This window comes from Talpa europaea (genome assembly GCF_964194135.1).
Source record: "Talpa europaea genome assembly, chromosome: 15".
Taxonomy (NCBI): Eukaryota; Metazoa; Chordata; class Mammalia; order Eulipotyphla; family Talpidae; genus Talpa; species Talpa europaea.
The window spans coordinates 40059970-40085878 of record NC_140083.1 but is presented as its reverse complement, the minus strand read 5'-3'; the positions used below and the strand labels follow the sequence as shown (position 1 = coordinate 40085878).

General features: G+C 44.9%; 1 protein-coding gene across 1 annotated transcript in view; it reads right to left on the bottom strand.

Moving 5' to 3' along the window:
* Nucleotides 1-25909, bottom strand: part of IPO8 (importin 8) — a gene marked incomplete at its 3' end in the record, with an annotated part of 50069 nt that overhangs the window by 11604 nt on the left and 12556 nt on the right. The window contains exons 5-20 of the mRNA XM_084254665.1: nt 25516-25672; nt 24192-24281; nt 23503-23597; nt 22838-22922; nt 20246-20380; nt 17979-18078; nt 16381-16457; nt 15985-16101; nt 15507-15596; nt 13902-14067; nt 12891-13051; nt 11876-12001; nt 9241-9307; nt 8061-8186; nt 7395-7492; nt 3963-4058 (exon numbers count right to left, since the gene is read on the bottom strand). Of these exons, the coding sequence (XP_084110791.1) occupies nt 3963-4058; nt 7395-7492; nt 8061-8186; nt 9241-9307; nt 11876-12001; nt 12891-13051; nt 13902-14067; nt 15507-15596; nt 15985-16101; nt 16381-16457; nt 17979-18078; nt 20246-20380; nt 22838-22922; nt 23503-23597; nt 24192-24281; nt 25516-25672 (1786 nt within the window). The remainder of the gene's footprint in view (nt 1-3962; nt 4059-7394; nt 7493-8060; nt 8187-9240; nt 9308-11875; nt 12002-12890; nt 13052-13901; nt 14068-15506; nt 15597-15984; nt 16102-16380; nt 16458-17978; nt 18079-20245; nt 20381-22837; nt 22923-23502; nt 23598-24191; nt 24282-25515; nt 25673-25909) is intronic.

Genomic DNA, 25909 nt, shown 5'->3' with positions numbered 1-25909 from the left:
TCCTGAAGCCCTGACTCCTCCAGCCTTGACTCCTCCAGCCTAGACTCCTACAGCCTCAAGCTGCACCCTTTCCCACTTCCTGCACTATTTCACTGGGGAGGTAAGACACCAGACTTGGCTTCCAGGTGCCTTCTTTCCATTTCAAGGAAGGGCTGATGACAATGTCCCTTAAACATAAAGTATAAATAAAGACATCCGAATTATAAAGTAGACTCAAATGGAAATGCAGGAATTAAAAGGCATAATAAACAGAATAAGAACTTCACTAATAGGACTCAAGGTCAGATGTGAACTGTCAGAAGAGTGAACTGACAAACTTGAAGACAGAGGCAAAAGATAACACTGTGGGCCTCCCTGGTGGCGCAGCGGTTGAGCGCTGGGTTGCGAAGCTGCCCGCAGCCTCTGCAGTACTGGTTCGATCCCCGGCTGCTCCCCGGCTGCTCCCCAGCCACTGGAGGAGGGTCCCACATGGCGCAATAGACCTCTCCTGCCGCCCGCTGCTCCCCTCAGCAGTGTGCTTCGGTCCTTCTGCCTGCTCTGCTTCCCGCTCTGGCTCTGGTGAATTCTCTCACCCTCCCGCACTTCTGACTGTACCCAGTGCTTGTATAAATAAATAATAAAAAAAAAATTTAAAAAATTAAAAAAAAAAAGATAACACTGCCTGTGTAAAGTCCAGAGCCAAGAAAGAATGAAGAATAATGACCAGAGGCTCAAAGAGTCATGGAAGCCGCAAAGACGGGGTGCCATTGAGTCCATCAACACATGTGCAACAAGAGGGCCAGAGAGAAAGAGAAGGGGGAGATGAGATGAAGAAACATTTTAAGAAATAACAGCTGGAAAATTCACAACTTAAACAAAAAACAAGGTAAACATCCAAGAAACTCAACAAATTCTGAGGAAGAGAATCACAAAGAAGTCCACAGAGAGACATGTCAAGAAAATTATGACAACAGCAGCATGGGATAAATATGCACTGACACCACTCGGGGCAGGCCAGCAGAACAGGGGCCGCTCAAGGTCAGGACAGTCACCACTTGGGTTAGGCCCCCCACGTCAGGGGCACTCAAGGTCAAGACCATTGCCACTGGGGCAGGCCAGCATGTCAGCACCGCACAAGGTTATATCTGGGCAGAACAGCAAGGCCTGAAAACTGGGGTAAGATGGTCAGGAGAAAACAAACATCAGCCAAGAAATCAAAATGGAGGTTTGAAACGTCATTCAAAAGTGAAGTAAAATAAAGACACCCCAAACAAATAAGCACAGGACTCTAGCGGGGCTTCCAATTGCCTCCCACTGTCTGCAAGCTGAGGGCAGGTGTCCTGGAAGGTGACACGAACCACACACAAGCCCACACACAACATGCACACCAGAGAGGGTGACTACATATCTATAAAAATGGTACACATATTATTTCTTGGATTTTTTTCTCTCAACTGAAGAGATGAAACAAAAACACATGATAACTGCCTTGTTGAGCCTGCAGATGTATAAAAGCAACATGTTGGACACTAACAACACAAAGAGTAGGGCTGACTGGAGAGAGGCAGTGATGCCAAATGGTAAGTCCCACCCACAGGAACAAATGAAGAAAGTGAGAAGTAAAATAAGGTTAACAAAACAAACTCGATAAATACAAACTCAGTGGATTTTCTTAGCTTTTTTTAAAAAAAGATTTAATTTATTTATTTATGCATACAAGAGCTGGGGTGTAGGCCAGAGGTGCAGAATGGGGGGAGGGGGATGAGAGGATTCACCAGAGACAGAGTGGGGAGCAGAACAGGTGGGCTGACTGAAATACACCACTGAAGGGAGCAGCGGGTGAGACAGGAGAGGTCTGCTGAGCCATGTGGGTAGCTCCCTGGCCAGGGATGGAATTCATGCTGCAGCGGCTGCCGATAGCTTCATAGTGCTGAGACTTAACCCCTTGTGCCACCAGAGAGGCCCTTTTTTCAGTTTTTTTAATAGACATCAAATTATAAAAGTCATAATCAGCGACAGTGCACTGTGGGGTCTGTCACATACAAGGATACAGCACATGTGACAAGACTGCAGAGTGGGGAAAGGCCAGAGCCGTAGGAGTCCCTTGTCTCCCTGAAGGATATTCTGGAAAGGGAGGATGTGTGCAGTGAGCACCAGGGCAACCACTAGGAAAATAAAAATGTATAGTGAGGCAAAAAGCTTTAGAGATTAAAAATGTGATATTAGAAGATATTTAATTCAAAAGAAAGTAGTCAAAGGAGAATAAGGAACAAAATGACAGACACATGTTAAATCATAAATAAAATGGCAGACTCATCCCCATGGAGCAGTAGCAACATTAATGTGAGTGGACAACAGGAAGGCAGAGAACATGGGAGCAGGTAAGAAATAAAACCAGCTCCGACTACATGCTTTCCACAGAGTCAGACACAAAGGCTGGCTGCAAAGGGGTGGGAAGGCTCACGTGAGAGCTGGCAGACCCTACCTCACATCCATAAGGGTAGTCAGACAAAAAGACAAATGAGGGGCCTCCCTGGTGGCCTAGGGGTTAAGTCTCAGCGCTATGACTGCTACGACTTAAGTTCAATCCCTGGTCAGGATGCTGACCCACATGGCGCAGCAGACCTCTCCTGTCTCGCCCACTGCTCCCCTCAGCAGTGGATTTCAGTAGATCCACCTGTTCTGCAGCCCACTCTGTGTCTGGGGAATCCTCTCACCAACCCATACCTCTGGCCTACACCCCGGTTCTTCTACACAATAGATAGATAAACAAAAGACAAAAAGACAAATGAAACAGGTGCCAGCAAGGATCTGAGGAAAGCAGAGCCTTCACTCTATGCTGGCAGCTGAGAAGCGTCCAGGTAATTCCTTAGATGTTTGACGATGGAGTCACCACCACCAAGCATGTGACAGGAGACATGAAAACATGTCCACAAAAAAATTCAAACACAAGTGTTCACACGTTATTCACAGTACCCAAGAAGTGGAAACAGCGCATGTGTCCATCGACTGACGGACGGACAGACAGAAGTGACAGGTCCACACAGTGGAGCCCCTGGCACCAAGAGCAGAGAAGCAGGGATGCAGTTCCCTGCATGACAAAGAGTGGGGAGTCATTCAGGAGAACCCCATACGACCCCACAAGTAGGAAAGGTCTAGAATAGGCAGATCCAAGAGAAGGAAATAGGCCAGGATGTGCTAAGGGGAGATAAGATGTGACTACTCAGGACCAGGACTGCTGGGGGGCGGTGACAAATGTCCTGGGTGGATGGTAGGGACAGCTGTACTCTCTGTGTATGTGCTGAAAGCTCCAGAGCATGTGTCCCAAATGCGTAATTGGACAGTAGGTGAGTAAGACCTCAGTAAAGCTACTGTTAGGAAAACATGAAGCAAAATCACAGAATGGTAAGAAAGAGAGAGAACTCCAGTTTGGCATGAACACGTGACCTGTTTTCCTCAGAAGTTAAACATCATACCGCAACAGTATCAAAACTTGTCTTGAAAATTTGGAATACGTTTTAAATTAGTAGAGAAACTTTTCTTTTTTGCAAGAAATGTGGGAGCACTTAACTAGCAAAACAAAGAGAAAACACAGAACAATGGAAACCCAGCTGAGTAGCAGCTGCATATCTATGTATACTTTCAGGATAGACTTGCTAGCTTCTTAAATCACTGCAGAATTTTCCATGTACATCTTTCTCAGCTAGAATTTATGATAGATCTCCGATTCGCGAATCGTGTGGGGGTTTTCTTTGTCATTTAAATACAATGTGCACCAGCAAACACAAAGTATTTCTTTATTTTCCATCACCTTATAAATAAAATGTTGTTCATGTTCTTTTTTTTTTAATATACAAAAGGGCAGGATTATTATACAAACACCTCAGAGAAGCCAACTGCGTAGACACGGGTGGGCAGGAGAGCTACCCAGAAATGCAAATGCATGATGGGGTGTCAAGCGCAAGGCTGCTATACACACGCACCTGATCGATGCCCCTGCCCTTGCACTGGAGAATGATGACTTCAAGGAGCTTGGCCGCATGACACTCTGCGTCTTCACCCGCGTCTCCACACAGGACCTGCAGTGATTACAGTCAGTTTAGTAGTGAGTGGCCCAGCAGAGAATTCAAATGAGTCCACAAGAGGCAAATAGCCATAAAAATCAGGCCATTAGAATCACAGCTTTGCTTGCTGTCTAAATTTACTTTGCCAACCCAGCAGAGGAAGGTGAAATTAAAGCCCATTTATCCTCCCTAGCCAGTGTCATTTCTTAGAAGGAGGAGTAATTCACTTACTTCACTTTGGATTAACAAGAGGGCTATGTGAGTTCATTGCCCAGATAAACAAAGCATCCCCAGACAACAAAACAACAAAATGAAATCAAAAGAAAACAAACCGGTCTTCTGATTAAACAATGAAGAAAACTCTGTGTTATTCTGTTCCTTCTGTTTTCTTGTTCATAAACACCCATTTCTCATAATAATAACAACCATAATTTGATACTATACACACTTTCGTTTCCCCACATGGACATTACAGCCATTTAGGACTGTGCAGATACAACAAAGGCCAAACTGTTCCCCTGTTGACAATTCTGTGTTTTCACAATTATAGCTCTACAATATGCGTGTGTTCAGACATAAAATCTGGTTGCCCCTTAGGACGGTTCCCAAGAGGCTCACAGAAGCATGTCTGTATTAGAAGTTAAGATGAAAAAATTACTAAGTTAAAGAACCAAACACAAGACATAAGAATAAGAACAGAATTAACCCAAAGAAGATGAGAGAAATGAAAACTAAAGACAACAAAAGGTAAAAGAGAAAAATAAAAAATAGATTCATTGAGAAAAGGTTTAATGAAGAAGGCAGTTTTTGCCAAAATTATTCTAAAAAGCAAAGAAAGTAAAATTTTTAAAAAATACTAAGAACAGAAGAGACATAACTACAGATCAAGGCAAGATTAAAAATAAGAGAACGGGGCCTCCCTGGTGGCGCAGCAGGTTGAATGCAGCGCTGTGAAGCTCTCCGCAGCCTCTGCAGTGCCAGTTTGATTCCCGGCGGGCCAGGGAGATGCCCAAATGGCGGGGCAGACCTCTCCTGTCTTGCCCACTGCTCCCCTCAGCAGTGTTTTCGGTCCTTCTGCCTGTTCTGCTTCCTGCTCTGTCACTGGTGAATTCTCTCACCCTCCCGTGCCTCTGGCCTGTACCCCCAGTGCTTGCATAAATAAATGAATCTCTAAAAAAAAAATAATAAGAGAACACCAGGCCTCCCTGGTGGCCTACGGGGTTAGGACACAGCCTGTGAAGCTATCCACAGCCACTGCTGCACAAGCTCGCTCCCTGACCTGGGAGCTACACAAATGGTGCGGCAGACCTCTCCTGTCTCATCCGCTACTCCCCTCAGCAGTGGATTTCGGTCAATCTGCCTATTCTGTTCCCCACTCTGTCTCTAGTGAATCTCTCATACCCCACCCCTCTGGCCTATACCCCAGTTCTTGTATGTATAAATAAATAAATCTTTTAAAAAAAGAAAAAAAAGAAGAGAACACCATGGAGACTATAATCCTTTTATATTTGAAAACTTACATGAATTGAATAATTTCATAGAAAAACAGAACTTAAGGAAAAATTACTTCAAAGGAAGTTCCCAATAAAGATGACACATTGAACACTCTCATTTAATTCTAGTCCTTTCCACAGGGACATTAAAGTGGTAAAATGAGACTGTGGAGGGGAACACCTGAAAGCAGAGAAGACTGAAGAGGGATGGTCACACAACCGTGGGGCCAGGGCAGCTGGGCAGCGCATCGGCGCATCGCTCACCCAGGGCCCCTGGCTCAGCTCTGACTCGACACATAGTAGCTGAGACAGAGGGTGATACACTAAACACAAGGCACCAGACAATAGACTGTGTCCCTGACTCCCTTCTGACAAAAAGGTGGTCCTTCTTCAAGACGTCGTCAAGTCTAAATAACACGTACTAAGTGCTGTGGAGACACCTGGTATTAGGCGAGAGTTTAACACACACTAGTCGTTAACAAAAGTAAGAAGAAACAGATTTAACTACTTGATAAATACTAGGACATCACTCTCACTCTGCCCCCCATAATGCAGAGCGGCAGTGCGTGACCAAGGGACTCGGGCCATGAGGCTTTCCACTGCCACTTTCCCTCACTGGCAGCTATCTCTGACGGAAAGGGGGCTGGGGAGGCGGGTGGCCAAGACCACCAGGTGGTTAGGCTTTATTTAACAAGCTGGGTTATCACAGACCCAAGTGAGTGGATAAATACTGATTCCGTCCTTCCCTTTACACATCAGGAAAGTCTCCCAGGCACAGAGACCTGAAGGGGAACCACTCCAGACTGAGTAGGGCAGACACAGAGGGGCTGCTGCATGTCCCTTCCCAGACAGGCTGCACACCTGCTCTCGCTCCCAGCTCCAAGGGTTTCTGGTTTCTGTTTATCAGAAATTTCAACTCTGCCAGCTTTAGGTAATCATTTATATTTATAGTGTATGTATCTATGCATGGAAAGAAGAAAAACACTAGTCATCAATGATACCAAGGTCCAACCAAGGAAAAACCAAGAGCTTGTGACAAAGGTGACACAGCATATGACACTGTCTGCATCCACCACTGTGCAGCTTATAAATGACCTAGCATTGAGCTAAATAATGTTGTTTTTCCAATGATTCCAACTTTGTCTTACTTGGGTTCAACTCACCTGCACCTGGAGACTACTACTATATATGTTCAATCAAAACAAAAATTGTAAAAGACAAACTGTGTGTTAACTTCCCTAGCACTTTTCCTATTCACACAAGCAAACATGCATCTTTTTTTTTTTTTTTTATAGAGGCATGTTTATTTATTTATTTATTTGTTTGTTTGTTTGTTTTGTTTATACATGCACTGGGTACAGTCAGAAGCACGGGAGGGTGAGAGAATTCACCAGAGCCAGAGCGGAGAACAGAGCAGGCAGAAGGACCGAAGTACACTGCTGAGGGGAGCAGCGGGCAGCAGGAGAGGTCTGCGCACCATGTGGGACCCTCCTCCGGTGGCCGGGGAGCAGCCGGGGATTGAACCGGTGCCGCTGAGGCTGCGGGCAGCTTCGCAACCCAGCGCTCAACCGCTGCGCCACCGGGGAGGCCCGCAAACATGCATCTTTTTAAAGAATAATTACTGACCCTGAACATCATAAAGTACAGTGACCAAAGTGGGAAACATTCTCAAGCACAAAGCATTACATAAAATTTTCAAATCACAATCCCAAGCTGGATTTGAAAATATAAAGCAAAAAGTATGTGTGGATGAAGGTAACACAGAACTGAACACTTACACAAACTGGAGACATGCCCTCAAGTCAGACCCTAAAACTTTGCGGAGAGCCACAAGGATGACAGCTGAGGACACACTCACCTTTCTGCACATTGTGAAGAGTATTTCCAGGTGCTTTGGGCTGGAGAGCAGCGTGTTGGTGTCTATTGTCACGTAATTATGCAGGAGAGGCATCATGTCTGGGCAGAAAGTCAAAATTCCAAAAAGACTTGAATAACACAGATAGAAGTAATTATTCCCACTGAAGCACTCACACACCACTATCTCCCCTCACAACCACAAAGTGCTACAGACCAGAGAGCACCCCAATTTACAGGAGGAGAGATGAAAACATAGCTCGCTGCAGCGATCGGTCTGAGTTTTCTTCTCTTTATCCGCAGCATGCCACCTGACACACAGCAAGTTTTCCTGGTCTTCTGTGGCTCCCTCCCCAGAAAGGAAGAGTGGAAACGACATGGGCTGTCTACTTTGTCCCCATCCTAGTATGGAGCTGCTACAGAGCCTGGAACGCAGTTAGCTCTCAGCAAGTAGGAGCTGAATTTGGAGTGAAAACTGGTTCTGCTGGCACAAAGGAGGCCACAGTAGGCCGCTCTGGCCCCTGATCTGTGTGCCCAGGGCGGAAAGAGCAGCTTCACTCCATAGGGGTAAGAACAACTATTTTCTGGTGAGTGCTGGAATCATGCACTTTGAGAGAATCACAGAAAATGCTGTCCAGATAAGGTACAGGTGTGCCTGTCAGGGCCACACCTGTGAAGTACTCAAAGCAGTCCTGCTGGAAGACCTCATACAGGATGCCCAGTAGTTGCCACATCTGAGGGGAGACGCCGTGGCAGGTCAGACTGTATGCCAGCGAGAGGATTTCCTCATAGAATTCTGGAAAGACGAGAACCCACAGTTAGAGCTCCAGCCAACACCAACGTGGAAAGACATACAAAGAAGGGCCAGGCCAGCCACACACACCAGGCCTCTCAGCACTGACTTCCTCAGCATTCTGGTTCAGTGACATGGGCCTGCCCCCTGTCCCCCCATAAGACAAAGCAAAGATCTGCTGTGACTCACCTTACTGGGAAAACTGAGAGAAAAATGTCTTTGTCATGATGTGGAAAATAGCGTTCACACTTACAAAACTATATCAGAAATGGATAAGACTATCCTGCTTCTCTCAGACAAGGACTTTAAATTTATAAAGGACTTTTTTTTTTAAATTTATATAGGAACTGGGGTACAGACCAGAGGTGTGGGAGGGTGAGAGAATTCACCAGAGACAGAGCGGGGAGCAGAACAGGCAGATGGACTGAAGACACTGCTGAAGGGAGCAGTGGGAGAGGCAGGAGAGGTCTGCCACACCATGTGGGTTTTTTTTCCCTGGCTGGCCAGGAATCGAACCCGTGCTGCAGAGGCTGAGGGCAACCTCACAGCGTGGCGCTCAACCCGCTGTGCCACCAGGGAGGCCCTATAAAGGACTTAAAAATTATAAAATAATTAATATTCTTTGGAGAGTTTAATGAAGCCAGCCTGAAATATCTACCTGACTCACTTATTTTCACAAACTAAAGGCTGTACAGTATTTTATCAATTTGTGAAACTTATAAAATATGTACAGCAGTGTAGTTCATCAGTCTGCCTGTTCTGTTCCCCGCTCTATCTCTAGTGAATCCTCTCACCCTCCCGCACATCTGGCGTGTACCCTGGTTCTTGTATAAATAAATCTTAAAAAAAAATTTTTTTTTATTGGATATATTAAGTTTATGTATAAATGGAAATAGCATCTAATTATAGAAAGTATATCCAAAACATGAAGAGAATGCAAACTTCTCTTTCTCAACACTGTCCGGCTTGTTTAACTGAGGGGCTGAAAACACACTTGAAGTTCATGAAATGTTTAAAAAATTCTCAGTTTACCTTTATACTCAGCCTTTGAACTTACCAATTACATGTTTCTGTAAAACAAGATCGATGATGCGTAGACAGATATTTTCTAACTGCTGAGTAACCTAAAGACAAATTTCGAACATTTAATTTAAAATTCATCATGATGACCCCTAAATTAATCTATATATTTAATTATCCCAATAAAGATATCAATAGGATCTTTGAGAGAAGCTGATCATTCTAAACTTCATGTAAAAGTTAACACGTGCAAATACACCAGAAAATTCTGCAACGTGGACTAATGATGGAAATGTAAATTAAATGTACAATAAAATTACCAATTAAATTAGTTCCTTAACTTATGTTTTCTACCAAAATAAATTCCCAATAGATCAAAGATTTCAACGTGAAGGCCAAAACAAACCATTAAAAATACTAGAAGATTTTAAACGAATTCATATATATTCCCAAAAAAGGAAAATGGCTCAGAGTCCAGCAACCAGAAATAAATGTAGTGAGCCATGTGATTTCAAAAATTAAAAATCTCTACACAGAACAGGAGAAAGTCAAAGATACATGAAAAATTGAGTGAAACATTTTCAAGCAGTATTACAAAGATCAAATTCCCTTTTGTTGATGAAATCCAGTTGACAATAAATAAGGCAAAGGTTACTAAAAAAAGAAACATAAACAGAACTTAAGCTTATAAAAAGATGTTCATCCTAAGACATAACGAGTACAAAATAGAACACCCTTCAGCGATCAGTAAAGTGACAGCAACTGTTAGAAAGCAGGGTGCTGGGCAGAGACGTTTGGAGAGTGGACGCTGGTTGCACCTCAAAGGACGAGTAAGGAGTAGCCTTCTAACTGGCTCCTGGATATGTCCTTTAATTCAGCAATTCCACCTCAAGAAGCATGCCCTCCAGATTGTCACTATGGAAAGACCATCCATTGCCGCAAAGCTTGTCATCAGCAACAACCAAATGCACATGTAATAAGGGGCAGTCAAATTATATCCATGAAAGAGGCTTAAATAAATCTGACACAGGGATACCAGGCTGCTATTAAAAATATGTGACTTTGGGGCCTCCCCGGTGGCGCAGCGGTTGAGCACTGGGTTGCGAAGCTGCCCGTAGCCTCTGCGGCGCCGGTTCGATCCCCGGCTGCTCCCCGGCCACCGGAGGAGGGTCCCACATGGCGCGCAGACCTCTCCTGCCGCCCGCTGCTCCCCTCAGCAGTGTACTTCAATCCTTCTGCCTGCTCTGCTCCCCGCTCTGGCTCTGGTGAATTCTCTCACCCTCCCGCGCTTCTGACTGTACCCAGTGCATGTGTAAACAAACAAACAAACAAATAAATAATGCATGCCTCTTTAAAAAAAAAAATAAAAATAAATAAAATAAAACCACAAGCAAAACTGCATGTGCCTGAGCTTTCGTGACGATTCCTGACTTTGCTTTTCATACTTAAGTGTTTGTGTAGATATGCAAATATGTGCGATGTTTCCTTGTAAGGAAAAGCTGTTATTAAAATTTGCTTCTAATAATTCAAAGCTCAGAATCACAGGGCATGTCGTCAGGAGACCTGGAACCCATTTTGTTTCCGGCTACTGATGACCTTCGTAAAGCCACCCAGCTGAAGGTTTTAAGCTTTCTATCTGTCAGTAAGGAAGCTTCTGGATTTTACCTGGGTCCCCTCCCTTGCTCACCACAGCAAGTTCACACACTCCTCTGTGAGACACAAAGCAGATCCAGCATCAGGAGTGCAGTGTGGGCACAGGCACCTGAGCAGCCGTGACCCTGTGCCATGGGTAGGGGGAGAACTACAGGGACCACACCCAAGGGGAGAAATCACAGACTGTCAAAAAGTTAACAAAAATGTAAGAAAAAAGTACTATATTTAAAAACTTCAAAAATAAAATAAAACACAAGTTCTAATATAAGGTGAAAGAATTCTCGATAAGCACATGTGCTGTCATTTAATTTGGACATTTCCATTGCACCACAAAGCAATGGAAATGGCAATGAAATAATGAATATGGCAATGAAAGCTCACATCAAGTCTTTTAGTTGAAGACAGGCCTGCTGGGAGGTGACCGGGTGGCCACCACCGCTGCACCACAAGCACAAGGTGACCTGCAGCCATGGGCTACACATGCTATTCAGAGAACGGCCACCTGCTCTGTGTCCCCATTGCACAGACAGCATGGCGTCTGCCACACAGAGCCTGACAGGGCCTCATCTCCCTCCTCTGCAGCCCTGCAGCCACATGCACATGAGCCACCCCTCAGTGGAGAAGCATGTGGTAAATGCCTGCATAGATTCTACCCCAAAACTGTTCTGGGATTTGCTCTAGGAAAGATGGTGTTTTAAGCTCTTCTGCTCATCCATTCCTAGGTCTGCAATGACAAGAGTTTTGCCCCATTACTCTACACAAGCCACTGAGACTGGAGGACTCACCTCTGACCAGGTACGGGTCTTATTACCCAACCCTGGCCTGCAGGCAGTGAGGAATGGACTGTATCAGTGCTCCCACCCAGACCACCAAGTGACTTTCCCCTAGAATTTCACAAGATTTTAAAAACCGAGCAACATAACTAAATAGAAATGTAAAAGTCAAGACTTTAAATTCGCTGACCATAGTATTGTGGGTCAATGTCACTATAACGACCTTCTAAGACTTCAGAGTCCCACCTCTTTATGATCCTCTACAACAGTCAAGATGGTGTCGATGGTGTGCAGAATTCCCATGGCCATTACTGTTTTGTCTTCAATTTCTTCATATTCATCACTCTGAAGAACTTTGCCAAATATCTCTGCCTGCAAAAAGAAGCACACTCAACAATGAAGACTGTCACACCCACCCTTCATGCTCAGTCTGCAAAGGGCCGTGCATGTAAACCAGCTTCACTAAGTCATGCGCCTGGAAGCCTGGACGCCTGGAGACAGGACGGCCCTGTCTCAACACTGTCATCCTTTCCTCCTAGTCACCAGGCGGGACGTGGATTAGCCACCACAGAGAGCAAATATCTACCCTCTTGGGTCATTAGGAAGAGCCCAGAAAACTGAAATCGAGTAAGACCGAAACAACAAACTTGGTAAAATGTTTAGAAGACAAAGTACAAGAATCACTTAGAAAATGAAACAAAGAAGATAGACATGGAAAAGAGAGACTCAGTCCTGGCCCAATATTCCGCATCAGGACGATAGAGAAAAAAATGGTAGGGAGAAAGTCAAAGAAGTAACACAAACAATTGCCCAAATCTGAAGGGAATCCAGTTCCAGATTCAAAGCCCAGAAAAGGAGACTCCAGAAAGCTCACATGCAGCATCACCCTTGTGAAATCTCAGAAAATGAGGGATTTCAGTCTAACTATAGAAACTGCTAACTCAGAATTATCAGAGCAAATATTGTCATACCAGCATTTCAGTCACATAAAATTGAGCTCCAAATTCTGAATTTCATTTATTGAGGTAAGTCAAGGGTTTTCCACCAAAGGGACACAACCTCTCCAAGGGCCTCCCCACTCCTCAAGCGGGGCCATACCCCCTCCAGTGCCCCCAGGTGCCGGGTCATGACCCCTCCAGGCCATGCCCACTCCTAACCACGCCCACTCCTGGCCACGCCCACTCCTCCAGTCCCCTACATCCTGGGCTATGCCCTCTCCCGGGGGCAGCAGGTGCCAGACCACACCCACTCCCAGACTTACCAGGTGCTGGGTCATGTCCACTGCGATGGAGGCCACCTCCTGGCTGTACTCGCAGATCATCTTCTGGATGACGTTCGTCACATCGTCATTCTCTGTCTCCCTGACAATATGCAGCAGCTCCTGCATCACAGGCCTCACGTGTGGCTTCATGTACTCCTTAGCTAACAGTAAGACAAGGCGAATAAAAGGAAAGACGTCCGCCACCCAGTAGTGGTGAGAGGTCAGGTAGCCAAGGGCACTGGCCAGGGACACACACTTGCCCTGTGGGAGTCACACAGCTGCAGTGTGTCACGCCTGGGGCATCAACTTGCCCTTGAGTGACAGTGGAGTCATCAGCCCACCTGACTGCACATGGAGCCGTGCGTGTGCCCCCAGGCAGCAGAACACGCGTGTCGAAGTTCTGGATGCAAAGGCTGGGCCAACCTGGTGCCCACGGACCCCACATCCTGCTGCCTACCTTCCTGATGCCCAATGACCCAATGCCCACCCTCCTGCCCACACATCGTCACGCCACGTCTAGTCATTCAGTGAAAAGCTGCTGAACAAGGGAAATTGGGCTCACGTTGCCCACAGAGTTATATTTATTGTCAGAGGTTTATTTGAACTTTGACTCCCAATCTAAGGGTTCTCTGCACATCACTAGAAAGGCCTCCGCTGCTTTCAGAATCCGCAGAGCCATGGAAAGAGGGAGAGTCTTGCAGTGCCCAATCCAGCCTCCTATGCGGGAGCATGTAGGCCTCGGCAGGGCGTAGTGGTCAGGACCGGACCCCAAGTCTATCCTGTCTGCACTAGCGCCCTTGTAATTATCAAGTTGCTTCCTTGTCTAAAATTTTCAAGAAACTACACTCCTGAAAAGAGCTAGAAGAAGCTCCTATAAATTTCTGGTGGGCAATACCTCAAAAATCCGAACCCTGAACCCTCAGACCCAGAGCACCATCTTTGTAAGGAGAGGGGGTGAAAGAAACTCTGAGGAGACCATGCTGACAGCAAAGACATTGGAGCCACCCTCACCTTGCGCCTGGTTAGAAACCAGTGACTGTAGGGCAAGCGCTGCCTCCACCTTGACCGGCATCTCCTTGTCGTCAATCAGGCTCTTCTTGGCCAGCTCCACTGCGTTCCTCAGGTTGAGCTCGTTGTGAAATTTCAGGGAACTGAATGCGTGGAGCACCCAGCAGGACTGCGGTGGGGAGACAAGGGCAGGGCCCTGCTAGGTGAGCCTTGCAGCAGTCACACACAGTGCCCCTCTGCCAGCCCTCACTGCCTCAAGCAAGGGCTCTCACTGTGTTTTGGGGGACAGCTTATAAGCCCTCCTAGTCTCTTACTTCCAGATTCCCCACCTTGCTTAAGGAGGAGTCTTTCTAATTCTAAGTTAGCTAGGGACAACCACATTTTCCACAACAAGAAGAAAACAGCCAAATCTAAGTGGGTCTGAAAAAAGAAATCCTATTTATGCTTTTAATGTGATGATTCATTACTCATTGATCATTTATAAGTAAAAGCTGCTACCAACCAGTGCTTGAAATCCAGTTGCCAGTCTTCAGAGCAAATAAACAGAATATTCTTTCCCGTACACTGACTGGCCTCACAAATTTCGTTTTTCCACTCACATGAGGAGTGAGGATTTTCTTTTTTAATCCTTGCTTATTTTTTCACAGTACAGGATTTCTCCCTCAGGCACAGGAGAAATAGTTTCCAGCCAGCCAAGAGCCCACAGTCCTCATCTCCCTCCACTATGCCTGCCTCCCCAGTTCTCCACTCTCCCTGGAATGAGGAACTTCAAATCTGATATAGATTACCAAATTTTAAACTATTAAACCACAGAATTACACCATTATTGTACTTTTTAATTTTTCTACATGCACAAAACAATCAACTGTAATTTATCTGAATTCCTAAGGACTTTTAGCAAAAGAACCTCGATTCCTGCAGCTACAGAGGCGGCAGCCCACCTCCAGCACGTTCCCACAGCACCTCCATCTCCAATCTGACCAGATGGTTCTCCAGAGACTGTGATCTCCTGTTTACTCCATGCTTTTGAAGGCACAGGCATTGTTAACATACGTTGTTTTTTTAGCAAGACTTTTTGTGTTGACGTTGCTATGAAAATAAACACGAGGCCCTTGAATTAAAGTTCTATTTTTACTTCTCTATAAAACATATTGGTTCTTGAAATAATATACACTTGGGAAACAAACAGCATTGACATGGATTGGTACTTTCTCCCTTTCACTAAGGCATAGCTACATGCTGGAAATCAGGGTAAAGTTTTCAGACAAACCGGAACGTCACCCTGTCCTGAACACTGAAGGAGAATCCATCTGTGAATCTACACTGTATGCTACTGTGGCATCACTGCCCTCTGCAAAGGTAGCACATGAGACCAGGGTGCAAAGTGAAAACAATGGAAATTAAAAACCACACTTTCCTTATTTACAAGTTAGTTCTCTATTCAGCTTACATGACCGGAAGGGATATTCTGATAGACTTCATTTCACCACGGTATGTGGTAAAAGTGAATTTACCCAAGAAATGTGAATTTTTGCAAAAACATCTAGTTGAATGATTACCTTACAGATGAAACTTCGATGATACATAATGGAAATATGAAAAACTCACTCTCGCACGAAGATATCCCAGGTTGGACAACAATAACGGGAACACATGATTCTGCAGCAACAGCTCCATCTGGTCCTTGAATAAACTCTTCTGTTAGGAAACAGAAATTGAGCTTCACTGACTTGTCCATAACAAAGGTTACTTCTTAATTTACATCTAGTCTGACTTCCATTGAACATACTTCTATTCATAATTCTGTGAAATTATTTGACCTCTATATTATATGCTTTAAAATAAGAAATAGTGCCTTAGATATAATGTGGCATTAATTTTTGTAGAGATCAGAAATAGCACTAAAGTCACTTTGTATTCTTTTTTATATAGCAATAGATTCATACAAAAAAATGACAAAGTTAATTTTAATCAAAGAAACAGGTGACAGAAAGAAGGCTATTTACAGTCAGCTCAACTTTCATATTCTCTCATTTGCCTATGCTTCACATTTTTATTAAATAAATTAAATTTTGAGTAGCTTAACCTTCAATAAAATATCAGCTAGGGAACCAATCACATGCAGGGCTCCATCTTTCTTCCTAGGGTCAAAGTTCGGGTCTGTTAGAATTTGATAACAGAATGCCATCATTTTTGGCAACACCTAAAGAAATAGAAGAATCCATTTTAGTCTACATGAGCTTTTACTGGCTTACTATAGTATTAACTATGGCGCATTAACTTTCAAAAGTAAAGCCATTTGATTGTTTTACCAAGCAATTATAATTAAGAAAATAAAATAACCCTTCTCCCTTATTAAGACAGAAAAACAGTCTTAAAGTGGCAGGTTAATGACAAAACACCTTTTCAAACAAATACTAGTGGTATCTGTCCAATAAGCACCAGTCACCTTGCAGATCGGAATTTACAGAGACAACTGTACCTCTTTCCTTTTCTTTGCAGCAGTATATAAGAGGGTCTGCGCTGCTGTGGTGGGAGAAGCATAATCTTCAAAAATATCTAAGATGTTAAAAGGTTAAACCATGTTAGTAAAGACATCGTGACTTATTCTAGATCTTAAACCACTATTCCAAAACGAAGATGTACAACAGGGTGAAGATGACTTACAGCAAGAGCAGATGCAGAACTATGGCTTTAGCACCTCATTTATCCAATCCTTTACGTTGTCCTTTTGAATATTCATATTAAAATAAGCAATACATGTCAGGTAGAACTGTTACCCTGAGGACAGGAAAAGTGCTTTATCCAAGCACAACAAAAACTTGGGCGCTTGCTGTGTGCCCGGCACGGACCCAGGTTCCAACAGGGGGCTGACTTAGTGGGAGGAGGACACACTCAGGCACACCCCGGGACGCCGTGGCAGCGACACAATGAGAGAGCTTGGGCACTAGTTTAAACAGGGAGTCATAGAGCCCACCCTGCCCCTCACTGCCCTGACACATAGGCAGGCATCAAACCAGTGGGGAGAAGGCCCATGTGAGAACTGAAGTGACACTCTCCCAGCAGAGAAACAGTTCAGTTTGATAGGTATTCACTAGACATAGACTGATTTAAAATACATCACTTCATGTCACACAAGTTTTCAAATTCCAGAGTAGGCAATTCTATATGAGAAGTATCTGATATGTCCATATTTAAGTGTTTTTAAAAAAATTCTAAGTGTTCATCTCAAAAATAAAATAAGAGTAGTACGGCTAATTAACATGTACTTGGTGCTTGCTCTGAGCCAGGTGCAGCAGTAAAGCCTTTACCAGCGGGTAGAACCTGCACTAAGCAACTCGTGCATGTTACCCCACCAAAGCCCCGTTATCCCACCAAACCCCCCCAGAACCATCACCACTGAAAGCAGAAAGCACTGCACGTCAGAGAGGCTCAGTGACTTGCCACAGTCACACACTGGTGGGACTAACACCCAAGACTCATCTCCTATAGCTTTCACCAAATCTAAAAACACTGTTATTAAATATCAGTTAAAATACAGGATTATTTTGTTCATATAAATAAATACAAGTGACAAAAATATAAAAAGAGAAGACTACAAGTCAAACCCACAGTGGGGTGCCCCCTCACCCCTGCAATAATGACCTATATTGAAAAGACTGGAAATAACAAATGTTGACAAGGACGTGGGAAAAAGAGGACAGTCACCCCTGCGTAGAATGCAACTTGATGCAGACTCTATGGAGTAGCACGGAGGCCCCAAGTGACAGGCCCGTTGGGGCTGAGCGATCAGACATGGGGCCCCCGCAGCTCTTCACTCCCTTAAAGAATATCTAGTCCCTAAAACGAGGTCAGCGACATGCAGAGATGAGAGGGCCTCCCGACTGAGAAGAACCCAACCTACAAACAGCACCCCAACTTTCCCTCCCACACCCAGGGCCTCAAGCCCATGGTCAGCTTCAGAGTTTGCCACGCAGAGCAGACTCGGGGAATCTGACAAAAGTAATAAATCCGTTTAGAAACAGGAATCGTGGTATGTGACTTTATGTACCCAGGAAGGAATGAAAACATCCCGATTACCAAATTTCATCCTTATGTACTCATATGGGTCTTCTTGCCACAGCTCTTCATCCTCATCTTTATAGCACATCACAGAAAAAATCACATCTTCAGAGATATTCTGACAAGGCAGAAGACAAGGCAAAACAAAACGACACGTTAGCACGGGCAACTCCGGTTTTGTGATGTGCTGCTCATGGACCGCCTGGGGTGTGGGGAGGGAGGGGGGGGTCTGTTCTGACTGTTTCCATCTTCCCATTAAGCTGGCATTGGGGAAAGCAGGGGAGCAGGCGGGCTAGGGTGTGCTAAAGGACAGAAGACGTCCTGACAAAGGCTCAGAGGCAGGGACATGCATGTGATCCAGTGCAGCAGCCAAGGGGACATGAAGGCTGCTAACAAATCACCTTAAACATGGCTTGACTCTTTCAAGAAGAGACTTAAAAAGCCACGGTCATGACTACTGCTTTATTTCTTATTGTGAACATTTTTACATTTCTGTGTTGGCACTGAAATGTCAAGGTATCAACAATGTGAAAATGTTACCTTCTTCCATCTTCTAAAGCCTAGTTCCCTATCCTGAAAAACTGAGCTTCACAAGAAGAGAGCCCATCCCAGAGTCTCTGTAACCTGATGCCAATGCCCCACTGAGTCCACTTGAATTCCAACAACTACATATGTGAGAATAGGATTGTCTCTTATCCCTTATTCACATTTAATGATGCTAAGAGGAAAAGCTCAACCTAAAGACCACAGTGTTCTTGTCCACACACTATAGCAATGTGAAAATAAGGACAAAGATATCTAGCAGAGAAAAAATACTGTCATAACTTGCCCTAACTTCACAGGAATACATAAAGGGAACTTCATACTTTTATTAATTGTAAAGAAATGATCACTATTTGATCAAGGGGACTGGGCAGATATTATCAAAATGCTCACATAAAACAGTGAAAAAGATAGTGTATTTTTTTTTTTTAAGATTTATTTATTTATGCATACAAGAACTGGGGTATAGGCCAGAGGTGCGGGGGATTCACCAGACAGAATGGGGAGCAGAACAGGCAGATCCACTGAGATACACTACTGAGAGCAGCAGCAGGCGAGATAGGAGAGGTCTGCTGCACTATGTGGGTCAGCAACCTGGCTGGCTGGGGTTCGAACTCGTGCTGCAGTGGTTGGTGATAGCTGGATAGTGCTGTGTCGTTAACCCCTACACCACCAGGGAGGCCCAAGATACTATATTTTAGATAACACTAAATAAAATCTATTTTGGGTACCAAGTACAAAGTAAAAGAATTTATTTTTCCTTTTTGATACCACCTTAGAGGTTACAGGATTTAAAACTCATCGTTTGAAAGAAAAAAAATTCAGTTCTTAACACCCTTGAATTATCAAAATGATCTGTATGCTAGTAAGAATTTATTTATTAATGGCTCATAATTTTCACACTCATCCCCTCTTTAATTAAATAACAATGTTGAATTCTACTGTTTAGGTAAATTATTGATTTAAAAAAAGACAGAGGGCCTCCCTGGTGGCTCAAGGGGTTAAGTCTCATTACTATCAAGCTACTGCCAGCCATGGCAGCATGAGTTCAATCCCCAGCCAGGGAGATGACCCACATGGTGCAGCAGACCTCTCCTATCTTCCCATTGCTCCCCTTAGCAGTTTATTTGAGTCAATCCACCTGTTCTGCTCCCCACTCTGTCTCTGGGGAATCCTCTCACCACCACCCCCCACCCCGCACCTCTGGCCTACACCCTGGCTCTTATATGCATAAATAAATAAAATATTTTTTTAATTAAAAATAAATAAAAGACAAAGAATGTGAACTTCTACTATAGCACTTAACAACCAAAAAAAAAAAAAGTAATAAAGAATTTGTTTGCTCATACTGACAAAAGAAAATAGTTATTTCCTGCAAAATAACACTATCTTAATACAGTAGTGGTGGCTGTTTTCAACATACTTCCGCACAAGATACCTCACCTGAGCTGAGCGACCTTTAGAGAAAAAAGAAGGGTAGAACACATCAGCTGACTCAACAGAGGAGAAACTGAGGCTATAGGGAGCCCAAGCAAGATGAACAGAATCAACCCCCAAACCAGAAAACCCGAAGGTCCCCTCTTCTCCAAGTCTAAAATAGCCAGGCCTTTTCCAGAAGACAGAGGATGACACGTGTTTGAAACTATGAGTGGAAAGAGAGATAGATGAAGTTCAGATACAGGACTAGCCACAGCCCTGTATCTTTCGCCCAAGAGCACAGTGCAGAGCCATTCCACGCCCACCTGTATGTGAGGCTTCAGCTGCTTCCAGGTGACGGAGTGAACAACGCCTTGGTTGAGATAGTTGAACGCCTGCTGAAGAACACGGGGGGCTACGTATTCTTTCTGTCTGTACTGGTCTAAAATTTTAAGTAGTACCTATTGGAAAATAGGAAGAGAAAATGTAGAATGTAAACAATCCTACAGTTTCAGGGGAGCTCATTCGAGGAATGACCTAAAACCCAGAATCCATGGAGATTAACGCTGGCAGGGTTTTAGGGGATCTTGGGGGGGTCAGTACACTGCTCGTGGCAGAGAGCTCCATGGAGGCGTGTCCACCCACTGCTCAGTCCCTGTTCTGTTTCTGACTGTGGGGGCTACTCAGGACAAGTCCACGGTCTACTTCACGGACAAGCTCCTCAAATAAACTGACCTCTGCCGAAAATAACTACAACAGATTGGACTGACATGGGCATCAAAAACCCCATACATCAGGGCCTCCCCTGGTGGCGCAGCGGTTGAGCGCTGGGCTGCAAAGCTGCCCGCAGCCTCTGAAGTGCCAGTTCGATCCCGGCCGCTGGGCGAGGGTCCCACATGGCGCGCAGACCTCTCCTGCCGCCCGCTGCTCCCCTCACCAGCATACTACGTCAGTCTGCCCGTTCTGTTCCCCGCTCTAGCTCCAGTGAATTCTCTCACCCTCCCGTGCTTCTGATTGTACCCAGTGCTTGTATAAATAAATAAATAAATAAATCTTTAAAAAAAAAAAAAATACATCAGAGAAACTACAGACAGGCCCCAGCGCTCAATAAAGAGGAGTACTTCAAACCTGGGGTGGGCACTGGAGTAGGTAAATGTCAGTCCAGCTCAGGAGAAAAATTGCAAGTTCTCCAAAAATTAGTATAAAGAAAACAGTCTAGAGGAAACCAATCAGCACCCAGAAAATAGTCAAGTCAGCTCCCGAACTAAATCTCAGAGCAAAATAAATTCCAGATGGGAAAATATGTAAAAAAAAAAAAAAAAAGCAAGCATAGAATTACTAGAAATAGGGAAGAATTTTATTTTATGACCTCAGACCACAGAAAGTGTAAATGCAACACAAAACTATAAAGTTCTTTCTTAAAAGTTTTTTTAAAGTGGTTGTTTGTAAGGACAGAACCACACCCACAGTCACTGTAACCCACCAGACCACAGTTGGGGGCCCCGGAAACCCCTGATCTGCAGAGCCTGCCCCTACGGCAGCTCAGAACCAACAGCTGATACATAAGGTACATTCTTTCAAAACATGGGGGGAAATTCATAAATTCACAATGTGAGTTCCCTTCAAGTTTGTTAAACCTGTCAGACATCCTTCCACCGCCTGGAAGCCCCACTGGCAAGCTAACCACAGGCTGAGGACGCTCATCCCAACCGAGCCACTTCACACAGAGAGGAGGGGGTGGAGGCAAGACAAACAGGAAAGGAGAGAACCGTTGTTGATTAGAAAACTGTTTTTAAGTACCAGAAATGTACACCTTAACCAAGGTGCACACACTATGGCACAGATGCCATGGAAGGAAGTATAAATGTGTATGTGTATGCATCTGTATATGCACATACACAAACAGGTGCACACACACACACAGGTGTCTGGTGACACTAGAGAAACTTCACTGACCATTGAGCACAGTTCTCGAGGGCACTAACTTGGGGGTGGGCGGTGGGACTCAGGCATGATGGGAAGGGCAGCAGGCAGTGCTGGCCAGCTCCTAACTGTCCCAGGAGTAACAGCAGTTGCTGAGTCAATAGTCTGATTCATGATTCTGTAATTTTGCCAAGAGACTATCTCATGGGACAACACAGTGATCGGCAAGATCTTTATCACCATGCTTTCTATAACTGTTGCAAAGCACTTTTTAGAAAAGAGAACCCATAAAATAATACTAGACCAAAAGGAAATGTTCCATGAAAGGAAGCAATCTACCTACGATGACAGGTTTGGAGTATTTTATGGCACTGACACTGAAAACAGTAAGTCTGCATAGATCTGCAAAGATCCAGAAACGCCTGCTAGACCAATAAAGGCTTTCACTGCATCTGCTGAGTCTTCACTGCAGGGCGGGCCTGCTGCCCCAGGCTGCCTCATCACCATGACATCGCACATGCTCTGGGTCCCAGCAGCAGCCCCATAGACAGCTTGCCTTCTACGAGAACAGGTAAGTCCTGGGCAGAATGTCTTAACACCTGAGCTCACGTCCTCTTGAGATGGATCCATTTGTATTCTGTAAGTCTTCAGATATAAAGCTTATGATAAAACAGTGAGCACCTAAGAACCCAAGAGTGAGACACTCAAAAGAGGTAGCAGGGAGGCAGTAACAGCTGCCAGCCTAGCACCGTTCCTGCGTGTCACCAGACGTGAGAGGTGTGAGCAGAACCAGGCATCCAGGGGCAATCCTGACCAGGGAGCCCCTGGGACATTCGCTTCTAAATTGACTGCACATAAGAGATTCGCGGAGCTGCTACTTTATCATCTATAAACACACAATGTACTAAAATGCATTTATAACGTGCTTTTAAATGGATGGAAATCACCACTTTTGGCAGTGAAGACCCTCTATTCAAAAAGCGCAAGTTTATTACCTGCTGGATTCCAACAGCATAGGTTTTCAAGAAGAATTCAGAAAATTCAAAGTATTCTTTTGTGACATTCCCTGGGCTTCCATATCTTAAAATACAAAGAGAAAACGTTTAAACACTGTGAATTTTAAAAACAAAGCATGCTCACTAGTTGAAATACAGACCCTGGTGGAAAAGGCTACTCTACTAGCGCTGAAAACTCACACTTTTCCCCACTTTGACAAACCCCAAAATGAAAAAATGAGTAGTGTACTTAGCCTCTGGCCCGCACGTACATTTCAAACAGAAGCCTTCGCCTAGAGCTTTGACCAAGAGCAACTAATGGACAAATAGTACAAATAAAAATACATTATAGCTGATATCATGGTTGTTTCTTTCAACAAATGCTTCTAAGATTAGACCTAAGTTAGGCTCCTAGGGGGCTGAGTGCCAAGCATCTACCTGCACAACTCCTGGCCTTTGCCAATGTGCTAAACAATGTCACCTGCCCATCTTTCCACAGAAGAATAGACAAGATCCTCCCCCCAACCCAGGATCATCCTAGAGCACCCTCCCGCCCCCAGCCCCCAACGCACACTTGCAGGCCTTGGGACAGCAGGGCTGTCAGGCCCAGAGAGCCAGCACCACTATGCTGACCACCAGGCCAAGAAGGGGTGCAGCAGAGTTACCGTTCAAAGAGCCGGGCCACAATATGCAGTGCCCACTTCTTGCACTTCCACCAAACCAGCTCAGGCCTGTCGTCCTGGTCAATCTGCAGCGTCTCCTGGAGGACAGAACAGCCAGGTGAAGCCTCTCGGGAGGAGCAGCAGAGAGACCAAACCTTGGTACAAACTAAGTCAGATTGAAATGTGAATTAAGGTGGCCAAGCGCTTGCCTTATGGGTCACAGGTAGGAGATAAGTAAGCAAAGCAGATATCAATTAAGCAACACTATCGGTCACACCTATCTTTAAAAAATCCAAGGCCTCCCTGGTGGCCTAGGGATTGAGTCTCAGCATTATCATTGCCGTGGCCTGAGTCTGATCTCCAGCCAGGGAGCTAACCCATATAGAGCACGACAGACTTCTCCTGTCTCCCCCACTGTTCCCCTCAGCAGTGGATTTCAGTGGATCCACCTATTCTGCTCCCCACTCTGTCTCTGGGGAATCCTCTCACCCCCATATCTCAAGCCTAAACCCCAGTTCTATGCAAAAAAATAAATAAATAAACGATACAAATAAATGGGAAACAAGATACAAAACATCATCTCCCTTGAGGAAACTCTGGGGTGACAGGAGTTTCTATGTCCCGATCTGGGTGACACTATCACACCTAACCCAGACGCTCTGGCGTTTCTGAGGACCAGAAAGAACTCTTACTGGGGGAACTGTCCGGTCAATGATGGTCCGGAAGATCTCCATCCACGCAGTCATGGTTTGGTTGTTCACCAGCTGAAGAGGCAATGCGTACTGGAAACAAAAGAACAGCATCAAGCACCGCTCCTCCCCTCCAAAGCAGCCACAGCTTTCTCTACTTTGGGAGACAAAAGGGCCTAAGAGGGCACTGGGTGACACAGAAAGTGATTATGATTCTGTGAGCATGATGAACATAAAGGATGTTTTCAAAACCTATAAATGTCTGTGCTATGAATTGCTTCTCTGGGCTCTTCTTTTTAATGAAAAAAATTAATAAATTCTCTTTCATTTGGCATGAAATTATAGGTAAGGAATATTAACCACTTACCCCCATACCAATTTCCCCATTTTATTGAGCTCTGTTCAACATGTAACGCTGTGAAAGACTAAGATATGTCGTGACTCCATGCAGACATTGAAAGTGATGCCCACTGTGAGGTTACTTAGCAGTACCCTACTTCCCAGAATTACCTATTTCCGTGGTGAGAACTTACTCCTGCCACCCTTTTCTTTATATTTTATTTTATTTTACATAATTCTTAGATCATTTTTCATTTTTGCACAGTGTATGCATTTTCATTTTGTTTATATTCCCCGTACAATACCCACTACTCTTGCCACTTTAATGGAAATCTTTTCAGTGACTTTGTGTCTGTCAGTGCCCTGCTGCACTTCGAGGTGCAAGAGAAGGCACAGTACCCCAGTACCCCGACTTCCAAACCTGCCACCTACTGTGCCCCTAGGAAGCCAAAAGAGGCCCTGCCCTCTGAGGTGGGGAAGGGGTGGGGTGACAGTGGAATGACACACAGCAGGGATAAAGGAGGCACACAGGAGTATCCAGGATGCCTTCTTAGAGGAAGGGACGTGTAGGCTGAGGCTCGGGGCAAGCACAAGCTGAGCAGGGCATATAGGGAAGGCATGCTTGAGCCAGAAGAGAGCACTTTAAAGGCTCAGAAGTGAGAGAGGGTGGACCAGGAACCAGTTCATGAGGCCAAGAGGATTTCCTCACAGCCGGGTGAGAATGACAAGGGGCAAGGTGGAGAGACAAAGGGTGTTTTTAGACATGGAGCGAAGGCCATGTGGATACTGAGCCTCAGCCTGCCCTGCACATAACCTGGACGAGTCAGTGAGATTCTGTGGACTGCTTCCTCATAAGGATTTTTTTTTTTTAAAGAAATACATGTGAGGACATGTGATCGTTTCTTCACGGTGACTAATGTTCACTGAGCCATTGCTGCAACCCAGGCAGAGGTGTGAGGCCCCAGTCTGTGAGGGCAGCAGAGACTACCTGGACAAGGGCGTAAAAGATCTTCAGGATCTGCTTCTGCAACAGCACCGAGTAATGCGAGGGGTCTGGGAGCAGCTGCAGGGCCCGCTGCTGCACACGGGGCAGGAAGATGTGCATGGCGGCCACCAGGGGCTCTCTCTCCTCCGCCTTCTTGTACCTACAGAGCCAAGCAGAGAGAGGGGTCACTTCTCCCCGCCAAAGAGTAGCCCACACTGACTGAGAAAAACATTCTTTAAAAACCAGAATAAGCTAGCAAAATAAAAACATTCCAACTGTTCCATATAGAGAGTAAATTAAACTTTGAGCGTAGATCCCTATTTTCAGCAAATAATTAAAATCTCCCTAGAAAGAGACTGGTTTTAAAGACTCTAACTTCCCTACATAGATTTTTTTT